This window comes from Scardinius erythrophthalmus (assembly GCF_964197995.2).
Source record: "Scardinius erythrophthalmus genome assembly, chromosome: 6".
NCBI lineage: Eukaryota > Metazoa > Chordata > Actinopteri > Cypriniformes > Leuciscidae > Scardinius > Scardinius erythrophthalmus.
Genome location: NC_138226.1, coordinates 27,256,358 through 27,276,532, shown reverse-complemented (window position 1 = coordinate 27,276,532; position 20,175 = coordinate 27,256,358). Strand labels below are relative to the sequence as shown.

The window sequence follows — 20,175 nt, the reverse complement described above, 5'->3', positions numbered from 1 at the left end:
GGACTCTACTGCTCTTAGACTCTAAAATATCAGTCATTGATATCTACCATTGAGAACCTTGGATACAAATGCCATCTTATTGTGTTAGACTACCTAGTGTTTGGTAGTCTAGGTCATGTACAGGCTGGCGATCTGTGGATTTTGCATTGGGGGATTTCTAAAACAGGGGCCAAACAGTTGGCAAAGTACTATTCAATCTCAGCAACTATAGGAAGCATGTTTATTTGGAAAAGGCGATGCTTCCCTTAGAACTGTATAATCCATAACAATGTGCTGATTTGTTTTAATCTGTTGGATTATATATATATAAAAAAGATTCCTAATGAAATTTGACTTGTAATGTGTGGAATCAAATAAAGTATAGGCTATAAAATGTGTGTGTGTTTATGTGTGTGTGTGTGTGTGTGTGTGTGTGTGTGTGTGTGTGTGTGTGTGTGTGTGTGTGTGTGTGTGTGTGTGTGTGTACACACCTGTTTTTCTATCCCGGTGGGGACTTCAACCTGAATGCACACAGACTCATGGGGACTCGTGTTACAGTGGGGACCTAAATTGAGGTCCCCATGGGTAAACAAGCTTATAAATCATGCAGAATTAGTTTTTTTGGAAATGTAAAAATGCAGAAAGTTTCCTGTGATGGGTAGGTTTAGGGGTAGGGTTAGTGTAAGGGGACAGAATATACAGTGTGTACAGTATAAAAACCATTACGTCTATGGAGAGTCCCCACAAAGATAGTAAACCAGACATGTGTGTGGTAATGCCAGATGGATGAATGGATATTAGATGCAGTTCAGGGTAGACTAAAATTCCTCTCTGTGATAAAGAATGTGTGTAATACTCAAAAAGTTTGTGTGTGTGTGTGTGTGTGTGTGTGTGTGTGTGTGTGTGTGTGTGTGTGTGTGTGTGTGTGTGTGTGTGTGTGTGTGTGTGTGTGTGTGTGTGTGTGTGTGTGTGTGTGTGTGTGTGTGTGTGTGTGTGTGTGTGTGTGATATCTCTCCTGTTGAATTTAGGGCAAGTTAATGCGACAATAATGTATTAACACTCTAAAAATAGAAACTTTAAAATCAGGCTCCATTTGACCCTATGAATCACCCGTAGTTCAATCGAGGGTTGCCAGGTCCGAAGGTTGCCGGCGCTCCCCCCTTCCAATAATAACAAAGAACCTTGTGCTTTATTACTTGTGATGTGAAACAAAGTATCAGCTTACATATTCTGTCCATTTTAACTCGAAATTCAAACACTAAATGGCGTTTTGGCGCTCTTAAATGTGACGTGATAGATCGCATTTCAGTTGGCAATCAGTTCAAGTGGCAATGCAGAGCTCGAGTCAAATTATAGCACGAGAACAACATGCATGAACATCAGAACAGAAGGTATGTTGAAAGATACAGTAGGGGGAATTAAGGGTGATTGGGACAGTTTTTGAATGTCCGCCTTTTGCATGGTTTCTTGCCATAAATTAAAAACATCACCCCAACACATGATACATTTCTGTAAAATGGAAGATGTTTGAACAGGAAACAAGTTCATATTTAGCCAAATGAAAGGATGCGTGACATACACTTTTATGTAAACTGAGCCAATAAAAACTTTTTTATTTGGTAACATTTGGGTGATTGTGGGACACAACCTTTTGGGTGATTGGGACAGCACACCTTATAATTGATTTAGGCTTGTAGTGTAAGTATATTTATTACATTAGTTCATACTTTGATATAATTTCATGTGCAAGATTTCCTTTTTCTGTTCATCATTATTAAGAGTCCATGTTTATTTCTGTTCAACATCATTTCAAAGTGTTTAATTCATCCACAAGAAGGCTTGAACTCAACGTCATTGAAAAATGGCAAATTTATTGGGGGAATTGAGGTTGATTGGGACACTTTTTGCCATTGAAACGACTAGGAAAAAGTGTCCCATTCAACCTGAATTCACCCCTATATTAAATGATGTGTGTGTATGTATATAATGTTTAAAAAAAAGTCTTCATATAGCCTAGTGTGGGGTGTAAAATACTTGCGTGTGTGTGAGGTGACTACAAAGGCACACTTGTCTAAATTAGCATCAAGCAGCAGTCTGATATGCCCATCAAGGCGCTGGCGTAGAGGTATGCTGATCACGCAGAGTGACACTGGCACTACGAGAGCTCATCTCCCTGTCAATTACCTCTCAGATGTTTGCTCTAATGCAATCTCAACAGAGCTGCTCTAATCCGCCAACCCGCACTCTAAAAATGTCAATTTGAGGAACACAAGAATTTTCCTCAGTTTAAATGGATACAGGTGAAGAGATGCAGACACTGAATGATAGATTTATGAATAACCGAATGAGATGTCGTTTTTAATGGCAATCAATGAATTGGGATACAAGTGAGTATGCTGGGATCTTATTCAGAGTACAGAATATTGTTTTTCTCTAGTCTCTCACAAGATTTTGTACCTATAAAGCATTTTTTCATGAATAGTATAAACAAAATAGTCTTAGAAGAGAAAGCGAGTAATTTTGCACTTTCAATAGATGAAGAAAGATGCCAAATCACAACGTGAGAACTGTGTTTTATTTATTTATTGTTTTAAAGAAATTCATTGGGGTAAAAAAAACTAAGTCTTAAACCTCATTGTAATCTCAAATTGAAAGTCTACTTAGACATAGAAATAAACATGGAAATGGCCTTACTAGAAGAAAAAAAAAAGAAGTGATTTCTCACTTTCAATAAATGAAGATGCTAAATCATAGCATGTGAATTTTTGTTTGTTTATTTTTTATTTAAATTTTTTACTTTCTGAAGGACATACAATGGGGTCCAAAAGTCTGAAAACCTCACTGAAAATCTGGCATTTAAAGTCTGTTCAGACATGGGAATAAACAAAGTTTTAGGATTTAGAAAGTTTCTATGTACATTTTTCAGCCTTAGTGAACAAAAATAGTGATTTCTTACTTTCAATAAATGAAGAAAGATGCAAAATCGCAGCACGAGAATCTATCTGTCCCTCCATCCATTCATCTATCTATCTATCTATCTATCTATCTATCTATCTATCTATCTATCTATCTATCTATCTATCTATCTATCTATCTATCTATCTATCTATCTATCTATCTATCTATCTATCTATCTATCTATCTATCTATCTATCTATCTATCTATCTATCTCTATCTGAAGTCTGAAGGAAATGCAGAAGTGCCTAAAAAGTCTGTAACCTCAATCACTCAAAATGTTTGATAATGTAATTAGTAATGGAAAAAGTATTACAGTTTGAAAATGCTAAATAACAGTAGTCTCAGACTTTTAATGCACCTGCACCCACTGCATCTATATGACACCTTCCCATGCGTTTGTATTTAAACGAGCTAAGTTCGCTTTTGCAACTGTTCTGGAAGGGAAGAAGATATGCTGCAGAGGAATAGGTTCACAAACGAAGCTAGATATCCAGGATTAATCTTAATGCTAAGAGGATCCAAACTCCTACACTTACATCTGTCCCTCATCTGGTGCTCATTTACCAGTCCTCTTCACAGTCCTCGTCAAAAGACAAACGTCTCTCTCGGGTGTGGGTGCATACGAGGAGAGGTGCAGACATTAGTCAGTCTTTTGCACCATCTAATCTGCGATCTTTATCAGCGTTCATCACCACAGTTCCCAAACTCAGTCACTGGCTGACAGCTGTGTCTCTATGACAACTGTCCCTCTAGAGTTTGACTGCAACCCAGACACTTAACACTTCCACCCTCAGGAGGGCCTAATGGACAGGTGCCCACTCCCTCCCCGTCTAGCCCGCTCTGAGGTGCCATTACACCTCCTGCTGTTTTAACACTGTCCCTTTTCCCTGCCATCATACATCTGGCAAAGCAGTGCTTAGAGTCACTTTCACTTAGACACGCCCCCTCCTAACGAGTCCATTCATTAGAAGCCAGCGGGTAAAGGGAGAAAATGACTTGAGGCGACGAGAAATCGAAACAAATCGGCGGGCCGTATCAATTAGGGGCAATATTTCTGCTCTGTAATTGCAGATGTGATTAGAGGCATAGAGAGTACTGGCCGAGGAAGTGTAATTCAGCGTTTAACAAACCACCGAAGGGACACCTGCCTGTCGTGGCTGCGCAGGTTAATCATTCCTGCACTCTTGTAGCTTGTTTGCACGGTTAAAGGACATATGCAGACATCTTTGCCCTCAGCTGGAAACTCATTAATGACTTAACCTGTAGCATAATCTCAAACAGAGGAGCCATGACTGTGTACATCCATGTGAAAACTTGACTTTCATAGTTCAAATCTTATAACTCCTTCAAAGGGATAGTTCATCCAGAGATTAAAACTCTGTTATAATTTACTCACCCTCATGTTGTTCCAATCCTCTATGACTGACTTTATTTTTTTTTAAACATAGGGTCACTTGAAAAATGTGCCACTATAGTTGCATTATTACAAAACTTCAAAAATGTGCCTATACAGTTCACTCAAGTTTCCATCTGAAATAAACATTGGCAGTAAAACAATAACACAACTTTTATTTTATTTTTATTTTCAAATTATTATTGATTTATGTTCCCATGGTTCCTTGTGCAGTATAGGCTACTATGTTATGACCTCAAAATGCTTTTACCATACTGCATTATTTGTACTAGACTACTACATTTTGACATTTCCATCACATCACCTACACGTGTGGCTTTTCTGTAGTAAACTTGCTTGGTCACCTGGTACGCCAGACAGCACCAGATCTCGGCCCAGATCCGGCCCACATCTGGTCAGGTTGAATCCACATGTACCAGATGTGGCCCGGATCTGGGCCGACACTGTGTTGCTTTCTCTGACAGCATTGCATTTGTAATCATGATGGGAATTCCGGCCCTTTTTAGGGAACCGGATCATTTGGATTCCATCCACATATTTTGTGATGTGGAGCACTCAGGTACGAGTCCGTGAAACACGAGCCAAAGGCTTGTAGAAGCAAGCTAAAATGATACGGCTGCTTTAGCAAGTGGGTTTTTATCTCGCGGTTGCCTTTGCTAACACTATCGGTTAGGTTTAGAGTAGGTGGTAGGCTATTTCCAAGCACGATATAGCATGAATCTTTTAACGCTACTCAACGGGCATTTCATTTCCGAACTGCTGCGATACGTACAACAACCAATGTAATCTTTATTCGAATCTGATTAGAAAAAATGGAACGCGCTTTTATTCGAAACGCTTTTACATTTTTACTTTGAAAATCTTGCGAAACGTGCAAAAAGCAACATTTTCCAAGCTCCAAAAAATGCACACCATAAACGTAGTCCATTTGATTTGTGTGCTAATTTCTAATTTTATAAAGCCATTTGATAGGTGAATAAATGACGCCAGAATTTCAAAACGTATAGCCTAAATATGCAAACTGCTGTCTTTGATTTTAATGAAATTAAGTGTAATCAAAGTGGAATGAATGGCTGTCTCTGTGAATCTATTACTAAATACTACTCTGAATATATAAACCCATCTGTAAAAAGAAATAGCTGCATGAGGCACATTTAGAGCGACAATCTTTTAGAATCTATCCACGTGGCTTATATGAGTTCCTATTCTCTTCTGTGGGCATTGCTCTCATATTCTCTAACCGCTTTGGTGGCTTGAATCATGGATTACAGATCGGTCTGAATATTACCATCATGCCTAAATGTAATTTATTCAGCATAGCCTCTCATACAAATCCCTGTACAAATATTCTTACAGTTTGTGGCATATAAGACCATGAATAAACCGTTATGCTTTGTCAGGCTGCTACAAATCCAGTTTAGGGTCATACATTACATATGTTCAGATGGCTTTGATCAGATATATTTGATCTTCAAAAGATTGATGAAAAGAATAATTGAATTAAAATAGTCTGTGACTGTATTGGTGAAAATTCATGTTAGATGTTCTCACTGAGGGAGGACTTTCATTTGCTTTCCTTGTAATTGAACTAGAGCGTTGCGCCAAGGAAGTGTTAATCTTTATAAATCATCTCAATAGTTTAGTAATATGTGTCTGAATAATTTGAAAACCAGCAGGGGGCAGTGATGATCAGTGTGTGAATTATCACTATCACAGTGATATAAAAAAAACTATACAAACCCTGGATCTATTTTGCACATCAACTGTCAGTATGATGAACATGTTAATTCAAGCACTTCCGCTTCATTGGGAACTTCCGGCCTTATCAATAACACCACCTCTGCTCCATCTGGTCATGTTCAGTCAAAAGCTATTTTGTTAAACGGAAGGAATTCATTGCTCAAAAAAAAAAAAACACTAAGATAAATACTCTCATATACACACATGTGGCAGACTTCAGATGCGGCAGGTGAAACATGAGCCCGTGAGACTCAGGAATGAGACAGGAAAGAGCCACATAGACTTCCTCTCCCCCTTCAGCCGAAGTGCTGAGTCTGAATATCAAACAGCACTGCCAGCCTGCTGCACATCAATCTGCTTTAAGATCAACTGGAATTAGATAACAGGTTAAACCAATAGCAAAGAAAAAGGGTGTTGAAATGATGCGCCGTGCTCTCTATATGTCGTGTTATTTGTGTTTTTATTATTAAGATTCGTGCTCCCCTTTAAGTTATTTTTAGTAATGTTAAATAAATATTCCCCAATCAAAACAATTCAAGCTTAATCGACAGCATTTGTACACTGTAAAAATGATCAATAAGTTATGATAACATGTTTGCATTGCTTCAACTCATCAAAATAAGTTAAGCTTTTTTATAACTTTTTTCTTAAGTTTCTAAGTTGAAATGTTCTAAACATCCAAGTTGATTTTTTTTAAAGTGTAGCATAATGTTGATCGCAATAAAATAAGTAATAAAATATATAATAAATAATAAATGTAATGGGCCAATTACAATATAAAAAAATTGGGGCTGAGAAAAGAATAAATATGAAGTTTAAAATTTTACAAAAAACACACTTACACTACATGTAAACATTTGTGGTCGGTATGTTTTTTTCTTATTACTTTTTTTTTAAAAGAAGTCTATTATGCTCATGAAGGCTGCATTTATTTACCATTTGATCAGTAAAAAGTGTACTATTGTGAAATGACTGTGTTTAATGTAAATTGAAATATAATTTATTCCTGTGATGGTAAAGCTGAATTTTCAGCATCATTACTCAATTCATTAGTCTTCAGTATCCTTCAAAATCCTTCTAATATGCTGATTTGCTGATTATTATTAGTAATGTTGAAATGGTTTTGCTGCTTAATATTTTGGTGAAAACTGATGCATTTTTCCCCCCAAGATAGTTTGATAAATAGAAAGTTCAAAAGAACAGCATTTGAAATATAACTTTTTTTTGTGTAACAATGTACAAATCAAGATTTCAGTGTGGAAAAAAATACATTTAGTAACCTTTTCTGTGTAAAGTTATATCCAATTTTACAACTTTGTTTCATCAACCACAAAAATGACAACTTTATAGCTGCTCAAATAATACAGTTTTAAACAGAACAGTTATAGTTCAAAGCTTGATTTTACATCAAATTGATCAAAAGTAACATAAAAAGTATCATAAAGTTGCTTTTTAAACTTTTTTTATACAAGTTATACAAGATTCAACTCAGTTTTTAAAGTCCGTTTGATGTAATTTAAGTTAAAATGACTTAAACTTCCAAGTTGGTTGTACTTAAAAAATTTAAGGCAGAAACTTTCTTTTTTTTTTTTTTTTACACTGAATGGCTGTTGTTTACATCTTGCGGCTAAACTGTGGAAAAGTATTTTAACGTTTACTGTATTCACTTTTTACTGTTGTAAGTGCCTCCCTGTAACCCAGATTTTTGCCATTTTTAAAGAAAAGGGACAAGTTTAAAATGAATTTGTAATTATTATTTTTTTATAATTCATCATTATGCCACAAATACTGTCGATTGAGCTTATCTTGAACCCGGAATATTCCTTCACTGACATGCTCATTGTAATAAAAAAATCAAATAAAACACAAGCAGGGTTGCGATCAGATCTTGGATTACTTCAGATTATGCAAACCCCAGACATCTTTTGAAGTATTTGGCACTGAAACGGTCTCACAAGGCTCAGAGGGCAAGAGGGCAAGACTGCTGGGGTGAGAGGGTGGGAACAGTTCAACAATCAACACACTTCAACCGGACCCGCAATTCTCAGCAGGCCCAATCACGTTAATCAGTGTTTGTTTCCTGTAGAGCTCGGAGTCTGGTGTTGCAATGTGGCAATAATTAACAGCAAACACAGGATAACAGAAACCCCACTGTTATAAATATGACATCTGAGGGAAAATTCGCACCGGAGCGTGTGACAGCAGAAAGAAGAGGACCGTGAGGTGGCACAGAGATCGCCTGTTTATTTCTGTTTGCATTTAGGTGCAGCGTGTGGCTGTAGGGTTAGCGAGGAGGAATGCGGGACTACAACGCATTATGTCACAATTATGCGTGTACATTGTGTGTGTTCTCGTACGATATTTTCCCCTCTCTGCGGCCCTTATCGTGGCGCTTTGATACAGAAGCCCTAATGACTAAGCCAGACTAGCAGGATTAACACATGATGCATAATAACAGTCTTGTGTTCATCACTTCTGAACAAGGTTTGGAGAACAATTACCAGCAATTAAACCACCGCCAGTTATTCAAAGAGATAATTATGTCCTTGGTGTATTGCATCAATTAGCTACTTTTATTTCAGCCCGCAAACTCTCCGCTACGTCGTATGTGACATGTTTGGAGAGGCTTGAACAACAGGAATTCCTGCACTTATCCTCTATAAGTACAGTGAAATGTGAGCAGAGAGAAAGTGAAAAGTATCCTCTCATCTATGAAAGGATTTTGTTGTTCTGCCATTTTTGCTAATAATGACGTGGTCCAAGGAGAAATCTCTCTGAAGTGACAATTTGGATTTGACATCCCAACCGAATCCTTCACTATAGGGCTCGTGAGTTCTCGAAAACAGAAGATTAAAACCAAACGATCCCGGAAATATGTGTTGAGGATGATTTTCTTGAGCCGCCAAATGGCTCGTCGTATACGTGCATATTGAATTCGGTCTCCGCATACTGTAATAGCGTTTCAGGAGAGGCCTGTCGGGGCCGTTTTCTAATGCCGAGACCTTATTCCATGGGTTTAGGTCTACATTTTTTCCTTTTCTTTCCGAGGGAGATTGAGGCTCTAAGAGCTTAGCTGAAATTCAGATGTGCCCTTGAAGAGATATGGCTTTGTGCTTTTTGATGACCTCAATACAATTCTGACTCAATCCATTCAGACAAAGATTTGACCTTAACAAATTGTGCCGTGACTACAATGAGTTGAATTTAAAAGAGCTTATGCTTGAAAGGGCTCTTGATAATGTGTAAGTGTTCTTCAGAAACAGCAAAAACATGCTAATGCAAATATTCGCAGCCGCATTTTTGAAAGCACAAAACAGTATGCCAAATGAATATGTTTGTTTTAGAAAAACACCAAGGCGTTTTTGAACGAGAAGCAGCGGCAGATTTTCTTGAATTGTGATCTGTCTTTTACCTTTTTTTTGAGCCTCAAGGGTATAATGGCTAACTCCAAATACCTGTGTCCAATTGTAAGTAATCTATTAAACCACAGAGCCCACAGCTTATTTCCCCTCTGCTTCACATCCTCCATTTAATGTGATAGCTACAACAAAAGCAGGAACACCTTTCACCTCCTGTTCTCTACTAGCGTCTTTTATCGCTGTTCATCCTCTCTCCTGCTTTCACTCACACACACACACTCATATCCATATTTGTGATTGTTATACAGAATTAACTGCTGTCATTCGAACCTCTTCCAGACCGACCAAGTCTGAGATGGAAAAATGTGTTTAACTCACTTAGTATCACATATCAGCACTAATGTTGAGATTATAGAGGTTAAGGATTTAGGCCCCTGCCACGTGTAGAGTCAGTTTATTGCTGAGCATTTGAATGTGTGCCTTCTCGGTCCCCCACTTCCTGAAGTTCCAGGGGCCGGTCAGAGGCAGCGATGCGTTGGCCGTCAGCCCTCCATTCACTCCTCAATGGGCAGGCTCTGACATGCTGTCACCTTGGCAACTGCTGCCAGGGTAATGTGCCTGGCGGGCTAACTGACCTCAGCTGGCAGTGTGCCACGGGCTTGCAGCAGGTGTGGGACAGTGAAGGTCCCCTGGCCACTAATTCAGCTGTCCTGTGATGTGAGCCTCGGACCACAATCTATTGGCTGAAGGACTGAAGGGAATTGCGAGAAAAGCAAACGTTATGCTGTGTAGTGAGACACGGTTAGGGTTCCGGCCAGTCTGCGTGGACCAAAAAAAAAGCAGATTTTAAGAAATTAGAAATAAAAACATCACTATGAATATTTTAATTAGGCTATCTCTCTGTGTCTCTAATCCCAAGCTTGTGTACACAAGGCAAACATGCAGTTTAATATCTTTAAAAGAGGCATTTAAAGATTTATGGTTAGCCTTTGCACCATTTTCGATTTGTTGTAACACCATTTTTATCTTTTGTGTGTGTGTGTAAATAAATAAATTACATCTATAAAGGAAAAAAGATAGTCATGTTAATTCAAACGTTTTCAAAAACAGTATTACCACCACGTTTTTCATAATTACAATTAATGTTTTTTTTTTTAAATATTCATTCAGTATTGTTTTATCGATAAAAAAAGGGTTTGATATTGATACTAAATTCGTGCGGGAGGGAATTCCAAAAGATGGCGCTAAAGAAATATGAGAGGGTATGATTTATTTTCTATGGTCCATATGCATCCACTATTTTGGGTAAAATGAACGTTTATACAAATGATTTAAAAGAGCAGAGTGAAAACAATAAACGATTCATAAAAAACATTTAACGTCGAATCTTCATTTTAATTGTTTTACTTTCAGTTACACACTTTTGGCACCTCAAGAGAAGTCCGAGTTTATATATATATATATATATATATATATATATATATATATATATATATATATATATATATATATATTATGACTTAATAATAAAGCATTAGGCTATGCGTATCATTCCCACATAATAGAGCAACTATGAAATAAAAAGAATAGAAAATAATAATTTTGCGTTACGTGTTTTTACAGGGTTTTTTTGTTGTTTGTTGTTGTTGTTGTTGTTGCTTATAGTTTTTGCATTTTTTGTTAGTGTACAGTAGAGCTCAGAAACGATAAATAGACTTACGCACATATTTTTCAGTTTAAAAGATATAAGGTATCAGTGAGTTTTTATATTATGCAGTGCAGGGTCTAACACCTAACACGAAGAAATCATCTTTCATCACATTAATCAGAATCATCAGTCATACTCTTTATCATTGAGCGTGGACAGCTATTTTCATTAGACAGCATATACTTCTGTTGAAGGTTGGCTGTTTTGAGTCAATTTAGCCTAATTGATTTACTTTGCAATCACTGAAAATATACTTTTACAAAAAATATAGGCTTCTTCATTTTCGAATATATTGCATTGCAAAGTAAAGCTACAAATTAAAACTAGAAAATAGTAATATAATCAAAGTGTTATTTTATTCAGTATAAGTGCATTTTAGACAGCATTTTAGACAGAAACTGCAAGCTTCACAACTCAGTTATTCTGGGTGTGTGAGCGGTGCTATTAACATTGAGTAGGCTATATTGCATGAAGGGTGGGGCGCGTGCTTATAACCACAGGTTGAATTTCGTTGCCATGCAACGGATGTACGGTAAATCATCCGCGAAATTTAAATCTTCAATAGAAGTACCGTGTGTTTAGCTGAATAGTCACTACCACACAAAAGTTCTTCAGAAAAAAAAAAAAAAAATTCAGCTGCACTCTCAAGTCTCAACAGAAGCGTCGTTCAGCTGGAAGGTTGGTGTTGCGCCTTAAGAGTGCAAAGCTATTTCAAACATAGCAGAAATGAATACAAATGGGAGAAATTGCCAAACCTGTCTTGATGAAAATTAAGGGCCAACGGTTGTCCTATTCCCCAGTAGTAACGGTCGGTTTACAGAAAAAGGCAATTCAGTCACACAATCGTTTTTGCACGCTTTTACATTGCAATCTGATGGAAGGATCTAGGCCCTTTTGCACTCAGAGAGCTACGTGGCAAGCATACGAATTTCCATGCATACAAATGCACTACTGCTTTAGAGCGTGCACGGAATGGATTCCAAATTACGTCACTCGCTGAGCGGGACGCTCGTGCTTTTTCAAATTTAAATGTGAAGAAAAAAAGCGAGGAATTTTAAGAAACGAACGTTCTCAAATAAAGCCAAACAAATCAACTGTTCGCTGAAGGCACGCCAATTTAATATGATGCATTTTAATTAGGCCTACAATACATGCAATTTTGCAGTTTGTTTTATGCTAAGATATTGCAGTTGTTGTATTGAGCTCATCCAGTTAGGCTATTTACTGAAATGACTTGGACTATATAATAAAATAATGTTTGCATAAAATACTATAAAAAAAAGCGGTAAATGGGTTGTCCATTAAGGCAAATATCACGTCGCTGCTGATAACTATTTATGTGTCGAATATTTGTTTTAAAACAAGAAAGAAAGAAAGAAAAATAAACTTCCAAAGCATTCTAGTGGGACGTTATGCATGTCAAGCAAAATATGGAAATTATTACCCTGATTTAATGAGGACGAGAGATGAAGCGTATTCTGAATACTGTAACACATTTCCATGTCACTTTGATGCTATCATGATTTATAATATGATTTATGACATTTCAGTGTTTTTAGAACCAATAAGGCCTCTGAATGTTTTGATAATTTATATTCAGTTGAGAAGAAAATAATCTAAATCAGCATAGTGGGTGTCTGCTAATGCATAATAGCCTATGGGTAAAATACGAAAATAGGCTACTAGCTCTCAGAAAATCTGTAAGTCATTGACGGGGAAAAAAAAGTTTTATAATCAAATATAAAATGTATTACATTATTTGTTTTTGGAACGATGACGTGCAGCTTATCTTTACATAAACGCCGTTAATATATATATATATATATATATATATATATATATATATATATATATATATATATATATATATATATATATCAAATAGACAATTACATGTCATGATTGTTTCTTTAAAAAAAAAGGACATAGGCTACAGTACATAAAAAAACAGGCTAACAGAAAGGAAAATAAGAAAACAATATGACACTGCGAAGTGAAAACATTTTGGAAGTTCTTCGACTCCCATTTTTAGGCCAAGGGTCAGGATATTGAGAAACTCTTCAAAATTCCCTTTGTATACATTTCAGAAAAAAAAATCTCACTAAAGCAAATCAAACAAATATCAGAAATGAGTTTTCATTTAGAATTTAGTTTTAATATTTAAGCAAATTGGGAAGGAAAGAAAGAAAGAAAGAAAGAAAGTTGCACCGATGCATCTGAAAGCTATATCAGATTTATTGTTCTCATTCACTTCTCGCTGAGTCAGTACTGAACTTAAATAACAACCACGGGGGAAACGGTTTGACAACGGTTTGTTTCAGCTTCGTCAATGCGTTTGTGTACAATATCTGTATATAATAACAAGTGTAATACTAACAGTATAAAATATAATCAATATTTAAAATGGCAGGGGGGGGGGGGAGGCCTACAAGAGATGCTACTAGGTTGAAAGTCATCACAGCGCGCAACAAATCTGTAATTGCTCCTGAAAATATTTGAAATTGATTTAGTGAAAAATATAAAGCAAATCATTTAAACCAACACATTAATTTTTCATATTGCCAAATTTACACACACTTGTTATCAAAACCCCACCAAAAAAATTCTGCCTGGGAAAAAGCAGTGAAGAGAGGGCAATATCCACGATGATTCAGCCAAACAACAACAAAAGTGTTTAACAAGGGGTCGGCTGAAATTGGAAAATAAGTGCAGCTTGAGAGTAATCAATCTTTTTTTTTTTTCTTTTCTTTTTTTTTTTTCTTAAGAGTTTTCTCTGTGTAAAAGCTATTCACAGAAGTGTAGTCCACAAAAATACTATGAATTATAAAATGTGTAGTTTGTTGCACATAATGCTCCAAGAGAGTAGACAAGACAATTCCGTTTTGTTAAAATGAGTAATATAATTCCTGTGCGTAAAATTGATACGTGTCCTGGGGTAAATTCTTCCACTGTTTAATATTTAATGTTCGTCTGCATTGATCCATGTCCTTGGGAGTTCTTTTGTGATTTCAATCCATAAAGTCTGTGTTGGCTTTGGGCTGGTTATGATTTCGGTGTCAGTGCACCAGAATCTCCTGGCCATAGGAGCTCGTGGTTGTCACGTTGTTGTGGTTGCTGTCTGGTTCATCTTTCAAACTTGCACCTTTTAAGTAATCTACCACAAAACTCCCCTGAAACACAGAGCAAACAGTCATTTAACGTTAGGGACATTGGAGGATTTTTAAAAAAAGATTTCAGTTTTGGGTTATCTCGTAATATACATAGAATATTTGTGATATCTTGCTGACTTGAACTGTACATAAAAATGATTTGTTCTACGTCTCAGTGAACATACGTTTGCAGTCCATGGACGGAGGCGGTGTGTCTGCACTCACGTTGCCGGCATGGCTGTACACGTCCTCGGGCGTCTGAGGAACCCCGGGCGGTGTCATCCTCTTCTCCTTCTGCCTTCGGTTGCAGAACCAGACCCGAACCACCTCCTTTTCCAGCTGGAGGTTGTCCGCCAGAGAGGTAATCTCCTGCGCTGCCGGTTTGGGGCATTTCAGAAAATGGCTTTCCAAGGCTCCCTTCACGCTCACCTCGATGGAGGTGCGCTTCTTTCGTTTCCTGCCTTGAGCTGCTATTTTATCGATGCTGGTGGGACTACCGGTGGTCGAGTCGGCCTCTTCCAGCCACTTGTTCAGCAGCGGCTTGAGTTTGCACATGTTTTTAAAGCTCAGCTGGAGAGCCTCGAACCGGCAAATGGTGGTCTGAGAGAAAACATTTCCGTAAAGAGTTCCCAGGGCTAACCCGACGTCGGCTTGAGTAAAACCCAGTTTGATCCGACGCTGCTTAAACTGTTTGGCAAACTGCTCCAGGTCGTCGGAGGTCGGCGTGTCCTCGTCTGAGTGCGAATCGTGGCTGTTCACTCCGGCGTGGTGGTGCTGGTGGTGGTGGTGAAGAGGGTGCTGCTGTTGATGATGATGGTGGTGATGGTGATCCATTTCTGGAGAGTCTCCTCGCATCAGCCCCGGGTGGACTAAACTCCCGGGAGGGTTCAACATCCCGTTGACTGTGAAACCACCGGGCTGGGAATAAATGAGAGACTGCTGGGACTGCTGCTGTCCTCCGGTGATGGTGGGGATGTGGGAGGCTGTGGTGCCACCCCATGCGCTTTGGTGCGACTGGTGAGCCCCTAAATGCGAGGGTCTGTGGTGCAACGCGGTGCCCGAGTGCAGGTCTTCCCTGTTTGAACTGCTCTTCACGTCTTGTTGCTGTGGGCTACCGGCCATGCCAACTGGACTGGAGGACCAAGGCGAGCCTGCTTCTGCCGCTGCGGCGGCTGCGGCGGCGGCTGCTGCGGCAGCGGCGTGGGGCAGTGAGGTAACCCACTGATGGGCATGGCTCAGCATGTGCCCCCCGTTACTGGCCGACATGGCTCCTTGCATGAAGTCGCTCTGCACCATCTTGACCGCGGGGTCTCCTCTGTACCCTCCCGACACCGATGTTACGACACCACTTCCCGGCTGCATGCCACCACCTCCGGACTCCGAGTGCACGATCGAGGCTGATGAGAGAATGCTATTGCTGGCCAGGTAAGGATTGGAAGCCGCTGTGGCCATCCCCCCTCACCACTTTGAACAATTCTACTTATTATTCCCCCCTCCCCGTATTGTCGTAACTTTTTTTTTTTTTCAAGCCTCAAAGGCACGCACTATTTCATGAATTATTCAAGCTGGAAAAAATATGCTTGGTATTTTGATTTGGTCCACCGACAACACAGCAAAAAATGGCAAAAAAATATATCCGTCAAAACCTCCTTTTATCGTAAGCAAAAGGAGAAAGAAATACCTTCAGCGTAGAAATCCACATTATGCATGGAAGTTGCTTTTACAATTGAATTCCATTGTTAATTTCATTGTCTTAAAGGTCAGTTATGAGAACAAAAAAGTGTTGCTTCTTCTTCTTCTTCACATCCACTTCACGTGACGATTACAAAAATCCCACACCGAACTTCATCGCGCGCTCTCTTGACTTATGTGGAGGCTTATCAGAAGACGCTCGTTTTTAAACTTCTCTCTGGTCCTCAGTCCTTTCTTACAGAGTCTTGCTACTCATATTTCTTCCTTTCACAGAGTCCATCTGACGTTAATCTTCAGTACATTCCACTGAACACAACTCTATCAAATACACGCGCGAGGGAGACTTTCACTGTCCTCGCTCGCTCCGTTCCTTTCTCTGAGCGCGAGTGCACGCGAATGTTTACGTTCAGCCCCCGCGTGCGCACACCATCCACATCCTTCACCCAATTACCGCGAGGAAGTTTCTGCGAGATTGATGCTCATTGGATATCCTTCGGGAGAGTGACAGATCTTAGGGCACAGCTAAGAAATCACGTTAAGGCGTTGCAATTTGCTATGTCTAATTTGGATATGTCAACATACGAATAAAAGTGACTAGACCTTCTCTCTGAACAGGAAGCTTAGTTTATATAATTCTATTGCAGTGTACGGCATTATTGGCTTCGGTTAACGATGCTTCAGATGTTTTTGTTTGTTTTGTTTTTCTTTCTTTTCTTTTCTTTTTTTTTTTTTTTTTTTTTTTTTTTTTTTTGCAGAGGAAACTGTTTGGCTTGAATTCGCTTCAGCATTTGTTTTATTTTACTGATGTCGGTCTTTTGTCCGCAACAGGCATTTAAATGTTGAAATGAAACTGATGATGATAATAAATTTTAGTCTAATTGTGTCTAATTTTTTACCTATGGGCAAGTAACAAACAAACATGGAAATCACAATAGATGGGATACAGATAAAGCAAAGCAAATAACAGGCAGATAAAAAAACATTAAGCATTTCAGCATTGGCTTAGGGGTCCAAATGAAGTGAGCATAGATTAGATTTGTATCCAAAAAATGTATGTGACTGACAACTTCACGGAAAGCATTAGCCTATTCAGATTTATTCTTAGAATAAAGAGCCGTTTCAAGCACCAGCACTGTAAACTTTTAAACTGATGTATTTATTCAATTTAGTAACATCTATGACTATGACCTAATGAGGTACAATAAATAAAACATTAAAATACAAAAACAAAGCACAAATAAACACAATCGCAGTTAATAAACACCAAATATCTAATATTGTTTTATTTGTTTCACTGGTAACTTTGGTAGGCTACATCATTTGCACCTAACTTGAAGAAATTTATATTAGTCCTTTCCAGAAAAAAAAAAAAAAAACCCGGGTGAATACAAAAAAACACGCCGTATTAATCCCTGGGTGGTGATTTATTGTTGTTTGTTTATTTGTGGATTGATCCACCCCTGGTATAGCCTGTCTATATGGGCTAACCTATTGAAAAGGGTCGATGATAGCGACTCTCGTGCACTGCGAGCGATGAACAGTTAGTGCTGATTTTCATTTGCATAAATTTTCATATGTTTAAGTGAAAATAATAGCGGAGCGGAGGAGAGCGGGATTCACTCGAGACGGAGGAAGAGAGAGAGGGAGCTGCGCTGGATTCATTCCTGCGGTAAGAAATCTACCTCTCCCTCTCTCTCTCACTCTCTCTGCCTGAATGTTTTGTTTTAATTTGTAGCCTATATTGAATTTAAGAGCCGTGTTGAATTGCACGTTTGTAAAAATCGGCAGTAAAATGCATATCTTTGTGGATCTTGTTCTTCAGTGAGGGCCTTGCGCTGACTTTGATTGCCTAAAGAATCTAAAAACAATCACATTATTTATATAAAAATAAATGCGGAATTGCGAGGGCCAATAAAGGCGCCAAATGCATCATAGCAGGATGCAGGGAGTTTAATGACATCAACTCCTTGACAATTTCATTAAGCCTCTTAGCTTCTTAAGCAAAGACTTTTAAGACTTTATATGATGGACTTATAAGGTAGGCTTATTATGTATTTTAGGTTCCAAAGATATGACGAATTAGTTATTAAAATGTAGTTAATCGAGTTTTTTTTTTTTTTTTTTTTTTGCAAATCTGCAATTTGAAAACAAATAAGTCAGTGTTTTAAAACAGTTTTTTTACAAGCAGCACAGTCAATTGCATTTACAAGTCTTTAAACAAAAGATTATTTAGTTTGAGTTGTTATTACAATTGCTTGTTTGTTCCTATCGCTTGTATTAAATCAGTTTCTTAAAACGTTAAATAAGGTTGATCAATCAAAAAGCAATGTAAAGTGTCAGTGAGATATTTGCCGGAACAGCATTTTGAATAAATTTGCAAAGTCAAACGTGACCCTCCCTGTAACAGGTCATGCAATAAGTTTATAACGGGAAATATGTAGTATATCAGCTGGCATTGGTACACAGATGATCCATCAATCACTGTCCTAAGTCATGCTCAACAATGGCCCAGTGTGCCATTTGTAAATTTAGATACTTTATTTCTTGTTAAGCCTTCATTTTGCGCACTAATTGACGCCTGTTATAGAAAGGTTGTATTACTTGGGGTCAAAGTCCTGTTTTTGCATGAAAGAAGCCATGAAGTAGTGGACGCCTTTACACCGCCTGTTGGTATTTAACCATTTCAAATAAATCGCATATTTGTATCTTTTTATGAAAATTCACAATAGGCCAAAAGGAGTAACAAGAAAACCTCTTAATATTTAATATACAAAAAAAATAACGCCTCAAGTAATTTTTACAATTATTTATTTAATACTTTTACTTGATGGTTATGCCATTTGACATTTTTAGAGACATTAAACCCTTTTATTTAATTATTTATTTTTAGAAAAGTTGTACATTTCAAATAAGTTAAGGAACTTTGCAGTTGCATTTGACATTTTTATCCTCTCTAACTAAATTTGTCATTGACACACATAGCCTACAAACATATTTTCTCCCACAAAAATGTAATATTTGTAATTTGGTATGACGATAAGCATGGATTATAGTAGGTACACTATGCCTGCTGTTGTATACTCTTTTAGCATACAAAAACATGAAAAATCTGTCACCAAGTAAGAAAAGTGTAAGGAACTAATGGGAACTCTTAAGAAATGATAAAGCAAAGTTGAACTGAAGGGATATCTAAAGTTATAGGTAACTTTGTAGACTACATTCCTATAGTTTCTGAAACATGATGCAGGATTATTGTTTAAAGAAATATATGAATAATGAAATAGGCCAACCTATTTGATTAATAACCCCTGGTAGCTTGTACAAAACCATAAACTGTCGCTTTCGGTCGGAAACTTCAACCGCTTTTCAGGAAATGGGGAAAAATCAACCACTATTCTTTTAAACAATTAAACTGTCAAATAGCCTATTGTGGCTTTATATGTATTTGGCTTTACTCAAAACTCAATTGTAGTCTTTGACCAGTAAATGTCAGACATAGACGTGTTTTGTCCTCCATAAGAACGGCTGTAGCTAAGCCAGTAAGTGCATTTCGTGTCCATCAATTTACAGTTTTTCAGTTTTTCTGTAATTTGTCCAAAATTTCATGTTATGAGAGCTTCGCACAGGCTATTTAAGAAAGTTATAGCTATGACAGTCTTATGAAAGTCTTATAACCAGTCTTCTCACCTCCTCAAATACATAAAACATTAGCCTTTATATATAGAGAGAGATTCCTGGGTAAAGAAAATGCTGCACTTATTCAAACAACCAGTTCTTTATTTAACCTTGCATTGCAAACAAGCAGAGACAGTCCAAACTGCATGGCACACTTATATTCAGGATAGAGGCGTAGTTATGGAGTAATGAGGTTTGACTGCCCAATATTTAAAAAATGTGTTAATTTAATAATCTTACCTTGTTTTTCCAATACAGTGAAATAATATATATATATATATATATATATATATATATATATATATATATATATATATATATATATTATCCCCCATTCATAAATCCGGCCCTAAACCTACCAATCACAGAAAACTTTCTGCAGTTTTACATTTTCAAAAAACATCACTTATATGATTTATAAGCTGTTTATAAAAAGCGCGCGCACACACACACACACACACACACACACACACACCTATTTCCCCCAGTCCCTGTATTAC

The 20,175-nt window shown here is 37.7% G+C and overlaps 1 protein-coding gene across 2 annotated transcripts; it reads right to left on the bottom strand.

Annotated features, from left to right (window-relative positions):
• Positions 1-13,921: 13,921 nt before the first annotated feature.
• Positions 13,922-16,366, bottom strand: pou3f3a (POU class 3 homeobox 3a; the record flags this gene model as incomplete). Of its 2 annotated transcripts, none has more annotated exons than XM_081369650.1 (2): positions 13,922-14,329; positions 14,534-16,366. In XM_081369650.1, 2 exons carry the CDS (start codon positions 15,758-15,760, stop codon positions 14,216-14,218), a joined length of 1,341 nt encoding a protein of 446 aa, XP_081225776.1. The 2 variants fall into 2 exon arrangements, with proteins under 2 accessions (XP_081225776.1, XP_081225777.1); XM_081369651.1 differs by having other exon boundaries at positions 14,283-14,329; positions 14,494-15,760.
• Between the last annotated feature and the right edge of the window lie 3,809 nt (positions 16,367-20,175).